Source organism: Bos javanicus, chromosome 7 (assembly GCF_032452875.1).
Source record: "Bos javanicus breed banteng chromosome 7, ARS-OSU_banteng_1.0, whole genome shotgun sequence".
Taxonomy (NCBI): Eukaryota; Metazoa; Chordata; class Mammalia; order Artiodactyla; family Bovidae; genus Bos; species Bos javanicus.
The window spans coordinates 57,077,945-57,096,506 of record NC_083874.1 but is presented as its reverse complement, the minus strand read 5'-3'; the positions used below and the strand labels follow the sequence as shown (position 1 = coordinate 57,096,506).

Below are 18,562 nucleotides of genomic sequence, written 5' to 3'. Positions count from 1 at the left end.
CTTCGCATGAGGTGGCCAAAGTACTGGAGTTTCAGCTTGAGCATCATTCCTTCCAAAGAAATCCCAGGGCTGATCTCCTTCAGAATGGACTGGTTGGATCTCCTTGCAGTCCAAGGGACTCTCAAGAGTCTTCTCCAACACCACAGTTCAAAAGCATCAATTCTTCAGCGCTCAGCTTTCTTCACAGTCCAACTCTCACATCCACACATGAACACTGGAAAAAACATAGCCTTAACTAGACAGACCTTTGTTGGCAAGGTAATGTCTCTGCTTTTCGATATGCTGTCTAGGTTGGTCATAACTTTCCTTCCAAGGAGTAAGCGTCTTTTAATTTCATGGCTAGAGTCACCATCTGCAGTGATTTTGGAGCCCAAAATAATAAAGTCTGCCACTGTTTCCACTGTTTCTCCATCTATTTGCCATGAAGTGATGGGACCAGATGCCATGATCTTCGTTGAGCTTTAAGCCAACTTTTTCACTCTCCTCTTTCACTTTCATCAAGAGGCTTTTTAGTTCCTCTTCACTTTCTGCCATAAGGGTGGTGTCATCTGCATATCTGAGGTTATTGATATCTCTCCTGGCAATCTTGAAGAAACTTGTGCTTCTTCCAGCCCAGCATTTCTCATGATGTACTCTGCATAAAAGTTAAATAAGCAGGGTGACAATATACAGCTTTGACATACTCCTTTTCTTATTTGGAACCAGTCTGTTGTTCCATGTCCAGTTCTAACTGTTGCTTCCTGACCTGCATACAGGTTTCTCAAGAGGCAGATCAGGTGGTCTGGTATTCCCATCTCTTTCAGAATTTTCCACAGTTTATTGTGATCCACACAAAGGCTTTGGCATATAGGGAAAGTTAATTCTAACCTAGAATTCTGTCCCTGGCCAGATAACCATTCAAGTGTAAGAACAGAATAAAGACAGTCTTTGATGGCTTTCAAAAATACTGTCTCCATTGCACTTTTTCTCAGAGAACATGTGTATCACCTAAATGGAGCATAAACCTAAAGAGAAGATAGAGACTTCTGGGAAACAGAGGATTCTATACAGGTCCATCTAGTCAAAGCTATGGTTTTTCCAGTAGTCACGTATGGATGTGAGAGTTGGACTATAAAGAAAGCTGCTGCTGCTGTTGCTAAGTCACTTCAGTCGTGTCCGACTCCGTGCGACCCCATAGACGGCAGCCCACAAGGCTCCCCGTCCCTGGGATTCTCCAGGCAAGAACACTGGAGTGGGTTGCCATTTCCTTCTCCAATGCATGAAAGTGAAAAGTGAAAGTGAAGTTGCTCAGTCATGTCCAACTCTGTGTAACCCCATGGACTGCAGCCTACCAGGCTCCTCCATCCATGGGATTTTCCAGGCAAGCATACTGGAGTGGGCTGCCATTGCCTTCTCCAAAGAAAGCTGAGTGACAAAGAACTGATGCTTTTCAACTGTGGTGTTGGAGAAGACTCTTGAGAGTCCCTTGGACTGCAGGAAGATAAAACTAGTCAATCCTAAAGGAAATCAGTCCTGAATATTGATTGGAAGGACTGATGCTAAAGCTGAAGCTCCAATACGTTGGCCACCTGATGCCAAGAACTGCCTCCTTAGAAAAGACCATGATGCTGGGAAAGATTGAAGGCAGGAGGAGAAGGGGACAACAGAGGATGAGATAGTTTGATGGTATCACTGACTTGATGGACATGAGTTTGAGCAAGCTCGGGAGTATGATGGAAAGGGAGGCCTGGAATGCTGCAGTCCACAGGGTAGCAAAGAGTTGGACACGACTATGTGACTGAACTGAAGATCATGGTGAAGGGGGATCCCAGGATGACAACTGTCAGCAGACCTGGAGAACAGCTAGCTCATCCTGAGGCAGGTCAGAAGACTCCAAGAGAGGTTTCTTTGAGGAGAATACACTGATAAAACACTTTAGGTGTTTGAAAGTTTTGAACAGAGGTTTGTATAAATGGGGAACATTTGAGGTGCATTTCTGAAACAGATGGGAATACCAGACCACCTGACCTGCCTCTTGAGAAATCTGTATGCAGACCAGGAACAAAAGTTAGAACTGGACATGGAACAACAGACTGGCTCCAAATAAGAAAAGGAGTATGTCAAGACTGTATATTGTCACCCTGCTTATTTAATTTATATGTATTGTACATCATGAGAAACGCTGGGCTGGAAGAAGCACAAGCTGGAATCAAGATTACTGGGAGAAATATGAATAACCTCAGATATGCAGATGACACCACCCTTATGGCAGAAAGTGAAGAGAAACTAAAGAGCCTCTTGATGAAAGTGAAAGAGGAGAGTGAAAAAGTTGACTTAAAGCTCAACATTCAGAAAACGAAGATCGTGGCATCTGGTCCCATCACTTCGTGGCAAATAGATGGAGAAACAGTGGAAACAGTGGCAGACTTTATTTTGGGGGGCTCCAAAATCACTGCAGATGGTGACTGTAGCCATAAAATAAAAAGACGCTTATTCCTTGGAAGGAAAGTTATGACCAACCTAGACAGCATATTTAAAAGCAGAGACATTACTTTGCCAACAAAGGTCCGTCTAGTCAAGGCCATGGCTTTTGCAGTAGTCATGTATGGATGTGAGAGTTGGACTATAAAGAAAGCTGAGTGCTGAAGATTTGATGCTTTTGAACTGCGTTGTTGGAGAAGACTCTTGAGAGTCCCTTGGACTGCAAGGAGATCTAACCAGTCCATCCTAAAGGAAATCAGTCCTGAATGTTTATTGGAAGGACTGATGCTGACGCTGAAACTCCAATACTTTGGCCACCTGATTCGAAGAGCTGACTTGTTTGAAAAGACCCTGATGCTGGGAAAGATTGAAGGCAGGAGGAGAAGGGGATGACAGAGGATGAGATGGTTGGATGGCATCACCGACTCAATGGACATGAGTTTGAGTAAACTCTGTGAGTTGGTGATGGACAGGGAGGCCTGGTGTGCTGCAGTCCATGGAGTCGCAAAGACACAACTGAGCGACTGAACTGAACTGACCTGAATAATAAACATAGAAAACAAAATTTTAAAATGCAATGATTATTAACATCTCCCCAAATTAAATATTATGCAGGAAAGGAAAAGTAACTATAGTATCTCACATGGCTCAGCAGCAAAGGATTTTGAGAGTAAAACAAATGAATTTTGATCTACTCAAATTTGAGATTTAACTATATTGGAATGGTGGCAGAATGAGAATTAGAGTAGGGAATGAGAGGCAGCTTAATCTTCATCTCACTACAGGGAACTAAACAATAAAAAGAGAACAATATAGACATGATATTTAAAGATAGTGAAGTAAATAGCAAAAGAACCAGTTTCAAGGGTTGAAAGTGATTGCCCTGGGGAATCAGGGCATTGGGGAGGAGACTTGGGGGACAGCTCTTTATCAAACCAAGCCTTGCTAAATTATTTGAGTCTTGGAACAATGGAACTTTTATTTCTTAAAAAAAGTAAAAAGAAAATAAATCTTGCTTTGACTCTTGGGAAAAACATAAGCATCACCAAAAAAAAAACAAACAAACATAAAAGTGTTAGTTACTGAGTCATTTCTGACTCTTTGCGACTCTGTGGACTGCAGCCCGCCAGGCTTACCTAGCCATAGATTTCTCCATGCAAGAATACTGAAGTGGGTAGCCATTCCCTTCTCCAAGGAATCTTCTCAACCCAGGGATCGAACCTGGGTCTCCTGCATTGCAGGCAGTTTCTTTAACGTCTGAGCCACCAGGGAAGCATCACCTAGCTCCTAACTAATCTCAATGCTAGAACACAACCTCTGTTCCCTGTTAGTATCAAACCTTTCATCCTTCATTCGAAAAGAAGCACCTCTTCTCACACTGTTCCCAATTTAGAAAACCATTTAAACTGGGTTTAAACTCTGAGGAGTCCAGCTACATTACATACAGGTCAGCAGTTGGTTTACTCTGGAGAAGAGGCATCCATCTCAGCAGAGCATGTACAAAGAAAAGGGCCACCTAAAAGCTGGATTCATGCAACAGGGGGCCCACAGAGGGGCACCATCAGTGTCATGATCCCATGCGGCTGCCAGGAACACACACCTTCTGCTCCACTTGACTATTTCTTCCTCTTATCATTTTTTTTTCATAGTCAAGCTCCACAATTTGCGACCAACCAATGTGATGCACACTCACCAGGCTTCAGAGGTTATTTTCTCTCTCTTCAGTCTCCCATTTCTCCCTGCAGAGGAGGGCAAGGGTGGGGGAAGTAGAGAGCAGTATTAATAAGGTTAAATAGTCTGCTAACAGAGATATTCAGAAACATTAGCACTAGTTCTCCCACACTACAGACAAGTAAAGGTCAGATGAACCTGGCCAACTGCTCACAAAGAAATTGGTCCCGAGTCCCAGAAATGAGATATCCTAGTCCCCAGTCTGAGTGGAAGCTCTTTGCGGGAGGGGCCTGAGTCCTGAGTTCTTTGCTGAATCCCCAGTGTCTTGAATAGGGCCTGTCACAGAGTAATAACATAACAAATATTTGTTCAACTAACATATTTCTAGACCTCAGTTATTTCCCTTTTATTGAAGTATAGTTGATTTTACAATGTTGTGTTAATTACTGCTGTATGGCAAAGTGATTCACTTATACATATTAATATATATATGCCTTCTCTGTTTTATAGTCTTTTCCATTATGGTTTATCACAGGATACTGAATACAGTCCTCTGTGCTACACAGTAGGACCTGCTGTTTATCCGTCCTATACATAAATGCTTAACATTTGCTAACCCCAGTGTCCCACTCCATCCCTCCCCTAAGCGCCCCTCCTTGGCCACCCCAGTCTATTCTCCATTAGACCTCAGCTATTCCTGATGAAATCAAACATCTACATGGAAGCCAGAAGAGACCTCATTCTTCTTCATTCTTTAGTGTACTTGTGCTAGACATAGTACAGTATTCATAAACACTTTTATAATTGTATTATAAATGTTGGATCAAATGAAGATCTTTAGAGGCTTGAAACACTGAGTATTTTATGTTACCTGTCCTTTCCGTATGAAATTTAAAACACTACCTCATAAAATACATGAGAGGAAGTTCAGCACCATTTTGAACTTGATGACTAGTATACTTTTTTAAATACCAAATACTGAGGTCTTCCAAAACACCCTTTGTTATGTTGGGGTTTCTTTCCTTTGCAAGTATGCATAGCACATGTTTAGACTGCCTTCTGGTAACTGAGCCCTGGCTCAGAGGGTTCTCTTTAGCCTGTTGCTTCTGGAGCATTCAAGGATCCAAATGAAAAACTTAAAACCAATAGCCAGTCCTCATAAGCACTTTGACGCCATGATCAGGGAAAGGAAGACAGGGAGGGAAAGAACTGAAGGATCAAAAGAAAAGAAGCTTTTTCTTAAGGAAGAAAAGATGGGAGAGAACACAAAGCCTGTAGGCAAAAGGCAGGCAGGGCCCCCAATCTAGTCCCTAGGCTAGAAATCCATTTTTAAATAACAGCTCCTCAGGGATGCTCCCATTCTTCCCTGAAGTCTCTAGTGACTCCCTCTGCTCACACTCAGTGAGTCATCTGTTGTTAGATTCTTCTAACATAGTAAGTTGATAAAGGAGCAGAGCTCAACATTTTAATTTTTGTTAGTTTCAAGTACATTATCTTGGCCTTCCAAAAGGCAAATGCAAAGGACAAATATTTTTAAACAATATTTGCTTCCCATGCTCCTTTAAGGGAGTTGTGCATTTTTTTTTTAAATGAGATAGTTCCTTTATATTTTTCAGTGGAGGGATCCAGGAATGAACAACCATCTAGAGAGGAACTGGCTCTCGGGTCAGAAGGAGATGTCACCTCTTTGCAACCACATGTCTGAACTGAAATCTACTCTCAGTGTCATTCACTAAAATCTCTGTTCAGATCCTCCACTCAAGAACTCATAGTACAGCCCCCTCCTTAGACCATGGTCACGGCCAGAGTTTTCTTTTTCCTATGAAAATGAAAAATTTCCTCTCTGTGACTTTCTACTAATTGTACCCTTTGTGCCCTACAGAACAAGAATAAGGCTTCTTTCACATAGGAGTCCTACAGATTTTACCTGAAAAACATAAGTCCATCATCTTCTGCAGGAGCAAGCATGGTATAGTGCACAGAGTTCAGTTCTAGAGGAAGACAATTCTGGGCCTAATGCTAAGTCCTATCACTTATTAGTTGTGTGACCTTGGACATTCATAAAATATGGGTTAAACTGGGTTTGTAGACCATTTTAGAAGGGGCAGTGCATTGAATGTAGGAACATTCCATACCTTAAAATTTCATCCTTGGGATTTCCCTGGTGGTACAGTGGTTGAGACTCAGAGCTTCCACTGCAAGGGACATGGGTTCAATCCCTGACTGGGGAACTAAGATCCCACATGCCATGCAATGAAGCAAAAAAAAAAAGAATTTCATCCTTGCCTTCAGTCACCTTTAAAGTGAAGGGATGTGGTCACGAGAATAATAAGTAAGAATGGCTCATTCATGCACTCAGTGTCAAATGTTTGCTAAATCCCTATTATTCTAAAGTGATCAGTAGAGATATTGCTTTGTATTGTTGTATACTAAATACATTTTACACTATATATTTACTAAATTTCTTTTAGGTCTCATTTTTGCCCTACAGCAAAGAGGTTGCATGAGATTTATTTTCAAATTAGGCTGCCTGTCAGTCTGCAGGGAGTGAGTGGTTGTAGCCAAAGGTTCTGGGTGTTGCAACAGTTTACTCTGTGATAAGTAAACTCCCAGAGCAATGGTCTGGAGGCCAAAACAGTAACAGCTGTGTTGCGAATGGAACACAACATTTATACCACCTTTAATGAAATAAGAATTGAATTTTGTGTTTCAGGCTATATTCTCAAATTCCAGGGTGGGGGCATTTTGGGTAGAAAAAAAAAATACTGTAAGAAACATCTTTCTAAATCTGAGCAAATAATCAGAGACACATGGAGAGATGGTGAAGAACATAGATTCCTGGGCCCCTAGAATGACAACACCATATTCTTCAGCCAGTGAATCTCTAAGAACTCATCTCGGCTCACCTTCTAGGATTCCATGGGTACAGTCGAGAAATACGAACCTTCCCCTCAATGACCTACTAGAATTAGTAGAAGATCAGAGCCATACTACACAATGCCCTAAGTTACAGTAAAGAACTGACAGTGAAAAACTCAAGAAGTAAAAGCTTGGAATTAGGAGAAGGTGGTCAGAAGATTCAAACTTGCAGTTATAAGATAAATAAGTCCTGGGATATAATGTACGGCATGATGACTAAACACTACTGTGTATTATTCTAGATTTGAAAGTTGCTGAGACGGCAGATGCTAAAAGTTCTTACCACAAGGGAAAAATATTGGAACTATGTAAGGTAATAGAATCCCAGGGACAGGGAAGCCTTGTGGGCTGCTGTCTCTGGGGTCGCACAGAGTTGGACACGACTGAAGCGACTTAGCAGCAGCAGCAGCAGCAAGGTAATAGATGTTAACTAATCTTAGTGTGGTAATCATTTTGCAATATATATCAAACTGTTATGCTGTACATTCTAAACTTACACAATGTAATATGCTAATTGAATCTCAATGAAACTGGGAAGAGGGGAGCACCATAAAATCAACTGGAAAAATTCTGGTTAAGTCAGAAATGGAAGAGTTGAAATTGAAATAATGTTTCTATCATTTCACTTGAGCGATGTGACCAGTAACGCAGACCCTCAAAAGCTGAGTGAGCTCACAGCTGCAAACATTAATTCAAGTCAGAAGGCAGAAAAAAGTGAAGATCCAAGAGCAGAGAACAGGAGCTGATCATCATTCTCTTATTTGTGGATTCGGGCCAGAGCTGTGATAGGCTTCGGTGCCCTGCCCAGCCCACAACAACCGCCTTCTGATCCCCACTGGGCTGAGTCTCCCCTGGCCTTCCAGAACTATTAGTCTAACAAAACGTTTTAATTTCATCCGGCCTCCTACTCCCACCCTGCCTTTAAAATTTAAACTTACAAACTGTTGTTGTTTTTATTTTTCCATTAAGAAGTAGAAGTTGTGTTTCTGCCACATGGTTTTAGAAGCCTCAGTGCTTGGGAACCCAGAAACTTGGAACTAACTTTTTGTCCATCACCACTTTTTTACAACTATCCTTTTGAAAACAAAATTGAAAGATAAAATAAGCTGAAACAAATACCGAATATAAGACATGCCAGGGTCTTTACACATAAGCTCACATAAAGTGAGCAGTGGCAGCTTCAGAAGTCATGTGGTCCAATCCTCTCATTTTACTGAGAAGGAAAGAGGGGGCCAAAGAAGGGAAACCCCCAGCTCAAAATCTCCATTCTAAGTGTTAAAAGGTTGGTTTAAAAAAAAGGCCTAGATTTTGACCCCTAATGTAGTGCTTTTTTTCACTCCATCACATTACCTCTTGGGAGACTGACTATTGATCTGAAAAATAATTTTGCTAAAGCCATTTGGAATCTTTATTGACAATTGGCTCATGGTCTAATTAACACTTTATTTTTGCCTTCACTAAAGTTCTTTCCAGTTTCCTAAACTGATTTCAGTGTTTATGGGTATTTGACTATAAATTCAGGTATACAGTCACATAAGGAAAAATCTTTAGATCATCTAGTCCAAGAGGTCTTAACCTTGGATCCAAAGCCTCCTGGGTTGAACCCAGGGATTCCAGGGTTGAACTCTAAGTAAAGTTAGCAGAACTTCTGAGAGCACAGATGTGCATTTTTCTGGGTTAGGAGAACAATTTTCCTCAGATTCTCAAGGAAGACCGTGAACCCTCACTAAAACTGAACTATTATCTAGGTCAATTTCTTCAAGTTAGAGTTGTGGAAACTGAGAAATGAATAGAGTTACCAACACCATGTAGAACAGAATAAGGCCTGGAATTCAGACCTTTTTGTGCACCCTCCAGGAATCCTGTGACCTGTGGTCTGCCTGCTGACCAGAGATGATTCCCATTCTCCCAGTTAACTCTCTTCCAGTACAAGCTTCTCCCTACAAGAGGAATTCATTGAGACAATATGCAGGACTCGATACAAACCCACCCTGCCCTGGAACAATGGTTCCCAGTACCTCTCCCAGCAGCCAAGCAGGATCACAACCTAGAACTTCTGACAGAGATAGAGTTCGTATCCCAAGGCACTAGGCTGTCTCTCATGTGGGTGCTCAGCTGGAGTTTCTGCAGTCTGATGCTCAATCCCTAACCTTAGGTAGATTATTAAATGCTGTCATCCACATCATCCCCAGATAGACTGCTTTAAATTCTATTTGGAAGGCTAGAACTCAAATCCAGCTATATGCATGCTTCATCCTCACAGGCAGTTCTTATGTATTTGTGATGTCCACACCTCCAAATTAGTTTTTGCTCACAAAAAAGAAAAAGAATAAGAATTTTCAACTGCATACACAGTTCATATTTTTAATTATTGATTTTATACAAAACTTCTTAGCATACTTGGTGTGGGGAGATTATTCAGGATTATTGTATCTCTAGTTCTCTGATATCATAGCAAGAAGTTAATGCACAGTGACTAAGAAGGACAAATCAAGAAACAGTGGCTCATAAAACATCTCTGGAGTATATACAAGAAATTGATGTTATTTGCCTTGAAGAAAGGGAACTGCGTAACTTGGGTCAAAGGTGAGAGAAAGATTTTCCACTGCAAATCTTCTAATTCTTTTGAATTTGAATCATTATTTAATTAAAATCTTAACATTTCTTAAAATTCTTAACAATCTTAATATTAAAATAAGCCTTGCATTGAGAAATAGTGCCAGCAATATATATTTTGATATAATTTATTTCCAAAAAAAAAACAACTAAAAGTGGCTGAAGGAAAGCCTTGGTCATGTGGCCCTTCTGTATTCAACTTTTTAAACTATGTGCATAAATCACTTTGACAAAATGTAAAACTAATTAAAAAAGAAACAAAAATCATCCCAACCAACTTGTCTTATATGTAAAGCCACAGGGGTGGGAGAGACCAGTTTCCCAGGGTGGTGGAGCTGGGATAACCACTCAGGTTGCTGTATCTCAGGCTGGACCTTTCCTTAACATGAACAGACTCTTGGAGTAGCTGGTGTCTACTTTTGCATTCTTTTAATTATTCTTAAATTAAGACATTTTTAGAATATTTGAATAAAATTGACCTCTCCTCATTCTGATCCTCTGTGCTAATAATTGTACCCTTTTTTATTCATTCAATTACAAGCAAATTGACAGGAGACATTTATATGAGGCAGCTTAAACCCCAGCTAATGGAGTGCCTAATGACTAATTGATCAGATCCCAACCCAGAGAGCAGCTCTGAGTGGCCTAAAGGAATTTATGCAATTAGTTTAGGTTTGGTAGAAATTGAGTGCATATGAAAGCAAGCTTTTTATGGTCTTGATTTATGAGGGCTGGGCATTAACTATATCTGCCAAGAGGTGAGCTGCTTAGCAAAGCCTCAGGCATTGGGGGCCACTGAGGTGGGGGGGGATGTTGGGTCGGATCTGGGTTGATGGGGGCAGGGGGGTTGTGAATATAGGAAAGAGATAGTGGCCTCAGGAATGGGATTCGGGCAGAGGGCTCTTGAAATTATGGTGGTCCCCACTCCCGATGTAATTCAAAGTAGAATCAATATTAAATCCTAACTATGTATAAAGAAGTCCAATGAAATACTGATTTTCCCAGGATGAGCAGTAGGATTTGTGTGTGTGTGAAATTCTGAAACAAACTCAAAACAGAGGGAGTACTATTTCGGAACCAGTTTACCTCCCGCGTCGGACTGGGTCGGATTGGGCCTAGGATGGCGCAGAGGACTGATGGAGCAGAGAACTGATGTTTTTTAGAGACAAGTCTCCACGCGTGGAGGACCGGAAGCAACAGTGGGAAGGACTCCCTGGAGGGGCCAGGGACCCGCGCGTAACCCTCTCTCCGAGATGCTCCTCCCCAAAGTCCGAGGGGGTGGGGCGGGCTCCCGGGCGGGAACGCAGCGGAGGGGAAGCCCCTCCTGAGGCGCCAGGCGGAGCCGGGCGAACCTTGACCCCGCGGGGGAACCCGGGGAGCCGGGCGGGTGCGGAAGCGCCGTCACAGGGCGGAGGGAAACCTGACCTGATCGGAAAAGAGCGATCGAAGGCGAGGCTAATTTGTCCGCTGGGGTCTTCACTGGCTCCGTCTGCCCGCCGGGCGGGTTACGCGGGGGCTCCCGCCGCTCCAGGAAAGAGCAGAAAGATGGGGAGAGGGCTCTGTGCGCGCCCTGGGGACGCGGCCCGCCCACCCCTGCACTTTGGGGCCAGACTTTCGCGCCTGAGAGGTCAGAGGGAAGCTGAGAGAGGGTTGTGTGAGAGACCGGTAACAGAAAAAGGAACAGAGATGTGAGAGGCGCGGAACGGAGACGGGAAGACCTGCAACCCGGCGAGGACAGCGGGCATCCTCGCCTTCCACCACCTCCCCAGATCGTCCGGCGACTCCAGCCTAATATGACACGACTGCTCCGCCCCCATTCCTGGAGGCTCCCCTGCCCTGCCCCTCGCCAAGGGTGAGGCGAAGAAGCCAGTTTTTGCCAGCTCTCTTCACCAAACTGCTAAGTTCACGATCCGCCCTGGGAAAGTTACAGAAACACTCAATGCTTCCAAGTTCTCATCTGTAAAATGGGCTTAAAAAGGATACCTGCTCATGGTGTTGTTGAAGGATTAATAAATTAACGCACATGAAGTGCTTGGAACAAAACCTCACATATAGGAAGACCTCAATACATGTCAGATACCATCATTATTCATTTATCCAACGAACACTTGTAGAGCGCTCACTCTGTGTGTGGCCCTGCGCTTGATTCAGGGAGGCAGGAGGGAACTGGGTCTACGTGGTGCTTGCTCGCCCCAAGTGCTTTTATTGCTGAGTAAATAAACAGGGTGCTATCAAGGAGTGATAAGACTAAGACAGAAATTCTACAAGGTAGTCTGATAAAGGAAAGAACGATTTAAGATAGAAAGAGTCGGCTAAATCCCTCCTCCCTTCTCTGGGCCTCAGTCTCCGGGCTCTGCGCTCCTCATCCATGCTGAAGCAGTCTAACCCCGGGCCCGACAGTGGCTGGAGGGCGGAGAGAACAAGCCCGGTACCCCATACCCGGCTCCTCCTCTGCCCGCTGGAGCCCCACCCCTTCGCGTGAAGCCTGCACCGAGTTTTTGTCACTGACAGTTGATGTTTGCCAGGAGTCTACAGGTTTGGGTCCAAGGAGCTGTCAGAGGGTCAAGCCTGTAGTGGGAACTATATATACATTGGCACCATGGACTTCTGAAAAGCGAATTCCTCCTTCCTTTCTAGCTAGGATGCACAGAGTGCAAAGAGATTTCTTTTATGCTTTCTAGCTTGCCTCGGACAGACACAGCTCTCACTACTCTCATTTTGTACATGATCAGATGGTGGCTTACAGAGGGAAACTGTTGATCCCACCTGACTCCAAATCTGGCAATTTGCCCCTGCAACATAGCCTCTCATTTTTCTGAGTAAAAGTAATACTTTAAAGAGAGTATCCAGTAATGCCTACTATGTGTCAGGCCCTGGGCTTATGTGATTTCATTTACTCATCAAAGTAATCCTGAAAGACAGTCTTTTTTTTTTTTTTTTTCCAATTTGACAGATGAAGACACTGAGGCTCAGAGTGTCAAGTCACTTAACCAAGTAAGAGATGGAGGAGATATTCCACCCTAGGTCTGTCCACTTCAGAACTGGAGCAGTTTATATCTTAGCAGGAAAGTAAAATAATCCAGGCATAAAGTAGGGCCAAGAGAAGGTCAGGCACACTCAATAGGGCAGGGGTCACCGCCCCCCATCCTGGAGATTCCTCTTCAAGGTTCCCAGGGCCCATGTCACAGAGGACCCCATCTCTATCCATGATCAAAACAGAGGGAGGCAAAGCCTCTTCTAATTTAAACAGGGAGGAAACATTGTCTTTGAATGGAAGCTTGATATGTAGACCACCACCTTGGCCCTGGCCCTACTCCTGACTTGTCTATTCTTGATGGTCTCTGTTTCTCCTCATAGTCCCCAGAATCCAAAGAGGATTGTGCTAGAGAGGTCCTTTCATTTACAAAACTTCATTCATTCAGTTATTCAACAGATATCAATTGTCTGCCACTCTGGGCCAGATCCTGAGCTGGCATTGAGCTTGTAACAGACAAAACTCACACTACCTGAGGCCAGAGGAAGTTCCTGGCCAGAGATCACACAGCCTGGACCCAGGAGCCCAGAGTTCCTACCTCCACATTCTGATTGCCAGGGCTTCAGCCATGCTGACTTGTGTATGTCTGGCTCATTGCAGGTCAGGCCCTGGTTCCAGCCAGGCAGGGGCCTAGAAGCCTTACTCTGGTCCACAGGTAACTCTCAAAGTCCCACCAGGAGAGGCCAAATGCAGCTTTCCATACAAAAAGCCCTGAGAACTGGCCTCCCCTTCTCTTGGCACAGGCTAAAGAAACCCCTAGCTGGGCCTTTGGGCAGTGAAGGCCTCCAAGTTGATGGGACTTGGGAAAAGCAAATTTGCTCCACAATGCTTTTCAACTACTCTTCAAAAAAATTTTTGTGCGGTTTTACAGCCATCAGCAGAGCCTTAGAGGTGATGTGACTTGCGCAAGGTCATACGGTTAGGAAATGATCCACCAGGATGCAAATCGGGCCTGCTTGAACCCCAAACCGGCTGGTACCCGGACCACCCCCCACCCCCACCGCGTCCTGCTCCCGGCCACACACTCACTCCACCCTTCAAGAGGTCTGTGCCTCCACCGGACAAATAACAGAGGCGACTGAACAATTCCGGAGAAACCGCAGCTCCCAATGCTTCCTGAACAAGCCCAAAGAGAGAGGCAGCGGCGCCGGCCGGGCGCACTCGGGGGGTGGGAGAGGGTGGGGCGCGGCGTGGACCGGGCCGCAGCTCCCGCCCGCAGGTAGAAACTTGTCAAAAGTACGGTGCGCATACCGTCCAGGACGTCTGAAGCCGCTGACGCACAGAGGCGCGGGTCCCACTCAACACCCCGCCGGGCCAAGACTGACACAGACCTTGCATTCAGGCGACTCATCGCGCCCTCTTCAAAAAAAGTCTCCCAAACTTTTGATGTCATTAATACAACAAACAAAGAAGCAAATAAAAAACAGCAGGGAACTTTTCGAAAAAGGAGATGGAGGCGGATATCGAGTTCTTCCCCGATCCAAAAAAGCCGAAGGCTCTTACCTGCAGGAAACCTCGCAGCCCGCAAAGGCGCGTCTGTCTGGAACGCTTCGCATCGGCGCGGGACTTTCACGGCCGCCTGCTCTGCAGCCCGGCTGGGCTCCGGCCCTGTGTTTTATACCACTATAGGCAATTAATATTGCATCAGCCGTATTTTAAATTTTCAAAACCCACAATATAATGTAATGGCATAAGGGCATTTATTATTAAAGGACACCCGATGGAGGGGAGGTGGAGGAATCGCTGGGGCTGTTGCGCAAGGCGGCGGCGACGAGCTGAGGTCCAGGGATTGGGGGCGATCCCCAGGTTTGCTTTTGCAGTAGGGGGGGCGTGCTGCGCGGAGGGGAGACCTGCTCTGCTTCGAATTTCAGGCTGGACGCGATGACCCAGAGTTCTTTGCAGACACGGTGGGGAAATGTACAGAAGACTTCTGGGCTTGGAACATTCATTTTTAAATCATGAAGGTGTTTCTGCGGCTCACAAATAAGATTTCTGCCCCCTTTTAGAGTGTGTCGAAGAGAGAGTGAGAAGGAAACCGGCATCTGTTAAGCACCTTTGTGAACAAGCACTAAGATAGGATCTTTGCGGAAGGTATCTTTTTACCACCGCCACCCCCATACACCCCCCATCTCCCCACCCCCCCCCACCCCCCCCCCACACAGAAACCAAGATAGACGCTGGAATAACCTCCTGGACGATAATTTCAAATGAATTTCTGAAGTAATCCCAAAGAAGTCCTAACGACTCTGTCCCAGCAAAGAACACCTTCCTCTTTGCATCTCTCTGTTCACCTCCCATCTAGCCGTTTGAATCTTTTAAAATAATGTTTCCTACTAAGAGCCAAGCACCACCAGACGGCTTAAATAAACAATCTTACTCAATCCTGACAATAACCTTGTGATAAGTATTAGCATCTTCATGCTGCAGACAATCAACGGAGACTCAGAGAAGTTTAAGAAACTGGATTCAGGATCATTCAGCCAATGAGTGGAGGTACTGGGGGCTCCTACTCCCATTGCTGCTGCTGCTGCTAAGTCGCTTCAGTTGTGTCCGACTCTGTGGGACCCAGAGACGACAGCCCATCATTAGGCAGGCCTAAAAGTTTTCGGTCTGAGTCAAGTTGAACAAATAGAAGCTGACAGATTTGCACTTGGGGAAGTGTAGAGGAAGGATCTGGAAACTCTGAGGTCTAGGGAGGGTCTGGGTGAGAAGATAAGGCACCCAGGGAAAAGGAGCAAGGAGAAATAATTGCAGGAGATTGACCTGCTAGAAACGATAGTTCAGCCCTTCTGGGTTCTCACTTCTAAATGCTTTCCGAGACTAGTACTCCTTAACCTCCGAGAAAGTAAAGCACCGCGATTCGGGTTGAAAAATAAAGCATTTATTTTAGAAGTTAATTCAAGGGGTAAAGAGAGAAGGAAACAAGATTTTATTTGCATCTATTCGGACAACAAAACCAAAGGTCACACGGCAACACACAAATTACATGAAGCAACGAAAGATAAAATGTGACGGGGCCAGAGGCACTGGGGTGAAAAGGACTCAGGCCAGTGGTTTGGCCCCACAATCAGCTCAAAACTATGAGTGAACCTCCACCAAGAGGTTGGGGGATGGAAAAAAAGTGGCGGTAAATAAATAATAGTAAACAATGATGCGAACAGTAATAAAAGCGTAACGAGGTGAGCCTTGTTAGAAGGACTTGCATATGCTCCGGAGAGTTACAGTTACTTTCGTTCGGGCAGCCGCCTCTACGCTGCTCTGAGAGTCTGGCTGGAACAGTGAGCAAGGGTCAGAGAGTCCTCAGTCCGACCGGAAAGCTACCAATCCCCCGCCTTCCTTCAGGCAGTCTTTACCCCTCGAACGGCCAGCAGATCGTGGAGGATGGGCCACAGCAGGGGCTGGCTGCTGCTTGCAACCCAGTTACAGGATTCCAGCATTTTCAGTCGCTGAAAAGGGCCCACTTTTTCCGGAGCCCACCCTATGGCGGAGAACAGCTTGGAGCCGGCAACTCTCTGCACATTTTCCCTGAACCTAATTCATGCTACCTTAGAGAACGTACAGCAAACCAAAGGATGAGATGGATAGAATTTAGGTGGAGAAGGGAATATAAGGCTATCCTTTGGAAACATACGTGTATTTTATATACTCTAAATAAATCTCCAGTACGTTTGTACCCCACTTAGACTTTGTATTATTACTTATCACTTCCTTCCCATCCCTTCACCCCTTGTCTAATCACGCTAAGCAAACTGATGCCTTCAAGCCAGAGTCTTGCAGTCGGGCTAATTGACTATCCCTTACTTTTGGGCTCCTGCCCTGAGGTCGCGCAGTCCTGGGCGCGAAGGAGATTTTCAGCACCACGGAGAGCACAAGTCCCTCCAGGCCTGCCTTTCCTGAATTTTTTTCTTAGCGCCCAAACTTTTCTGGTGGGAATAGAAAGGAAAGAAGGGAAAGGGAAGGCCGTGAGGCAATTAATTAGGATAAAGGGGAAAGTCTGTGACTTCGGGGGTGAGAGCCTGACCTGCCAGGAAACGTCTTGGAGCCCCCATACCGTTCCCCCCAACTCCAGGGGGACATACACTCAGCTCTCCCGGCCCCGGACGCCGTGCCCCGTCGCAGTCAGTGGACAGCCGAGTACTTCATTCGTTTCTGTTTCTGTCTCTGGTTGCAGAACCAGACCCTCACCACGTTCTTTTTAAGGTCCAGTTTCTCGGCGATGGCCGCGATCTTTTCGGATGAGGGCCGCGGCTGGATCGCAAAGTAGGCCTCCAGCGAGCGCTTCTCCGGCGCCGCGATGGACGTGCGTTTGCGCTTCCGCTCACTGCCATTGAAGAGCTCCGGCTTGCTATTTTTCTCTCGATAGGCGGCCTCGGCTTCCTCCAGCCAGGCCTGGAGTACCGGCTTGAGCGCAATCATGTTGTTGTGCGAGAGAGTGAGAGACTCGAACCTGCAGATGGTGCTCTGGCTGAGCGAGCCGACGCCGGGGATCTTGAGGTTGGCCAGGGCCGCACCCACGTCCGCCTGGGTCACCCCTAGCTTGATGCGCCGCTGCTTGAAGCGCTCAGCGAAGGCCTCGAGCTCTCGCGGGTCCGACTCCACGTCGCTGAGGCAGGCAGGCATAGCGCTGTGAGGCGCCACGGCATGTGGGTGGCTCATGCCCATGGCCTGATGCAGGTGGCCCATGGCGCCCAGGTGGTGCGGGTGGATCTGGGCCGGCATCACCGAGTGCTCGGGGGCGCCCAAGCCGCTCACGCTCAGCGTGGGCGAGATGTGCTCTAGTAAGTCGCCCTCGAGGCCCTGGTGCACGGCGTGATGCGGGTGCGAGGTGAGCGCGGCCGGGTGGGAGATGGGCACGGTGGACGAAGTGGACGTGCAGGGCACGCTGCTCATGGTATGGTAGGTGGCGTCGGGCTTGAACGGATGGTTCTTGCCGTGGGAGACGATATCCACCGCCGCCAGAGCTTCGGCGCGTGCCAGCAGGCTCTCATCAAAGCTTCCAAATATATTACCCTGCAGCTGCAAGCGAGAAGGCGCACAGCACGGTCAGTGGGGAATACTGTCAACTCAGGATTAAAACACATTTTCAGGCAACCGAGATGCCTCTCCTCAAAGCCCAGGTCATAAAAATTAATACGGAGACAGAGGCTCTGCTGGAACAGACGTGTGGATCAGAGACATGAATGAGAGAGAGAGCGCGCCGGGAGAGAGCGCGGGGGAGACAAGGAGAGGGGTTCAGACAGCGGCGATTGTTCTGGGCGACATGAAAAAAACATGAAGCAAGTGCCTGTCAAAAAATGTGCCTTAGAGCGGTAATTATGCTCCACTACGTACCTGCGGGGCTGGGAGACAGACTCGGCGCATGGCCTCGGAGCCGGAGTGCAGGCTGGAGAATTTGGGTTCTTGAAGCACCGGGTGCATGCCGAAAGGCTGCTTGGCGTTCATGGCCATCATCTTCGCGCGCCGGGCAGGGAGGCAGCGAGGGACATGGATCAGGCTCTTCTCGCTGGCTCGCCGCGCTCCAAGTGAGCGCCGCTCAGCGCCCGCGCTCCCCTCGCCCTCTCGCTCGCTGCCTCCCCTCTCCCCCACCTGCTTCTTCACTCATCTTACAAGCAGCCTGCCAGGAAGGGCCCGGGCGCGCGCAGGCGTGCTCACGCGCCCGAGACTCGCAGGGGCGGCCCGGGAGGCGAGGCCAGGCGGCAGCTCTCCGCGCGCCTCTCTGCACCGGCCCCCGCCGCCCCCGCCCCAGCATTTATACCCCTGCCGGGCCGGGCCTCCCCGCGTCCGCCCCGCCCCGCCCGGCTCCAGCCAGCAGACCTTCCGGAATCTTACTTCTTCTTTGCGGACTTTTTCTCCCCTAAGTCC

The 18,562-nt window shown here is 46.6% G+C and overlaps 1 protein-coding gene across 1 annotated transcript; it reads right to left on the bottom strand.

Annotated features, from left to right (window-relative positions):
* Positions 1 to 15,573: 15,573 nt before the first annotated feature.
* Positions 15,574 to 18,302, bottom strand: POU4F3 (POU class 4 homeobox 3). The gene is made up of 2 exons (XM_061423871.1): positions 18,032 to 18,302; positions 15,574 to 17,710 (listed from the first exon to the last, which is right to left on the bottom strand). The coding sequence occupies exons 1-2, from the start codon at positions 18,149 to 18,151 to the stop codon at positions 16,820 to 16,822; spliced, it is 1,011 nt and encodes a 336-aa protein (XP_061279855.1). The 5' UTR covers positions 18,152 to 18,302; the 3' UTR covers positions 15,574 to 16,819.
* Positions 18,303 to 18,562: the final 260 nt, after the last annotated feature.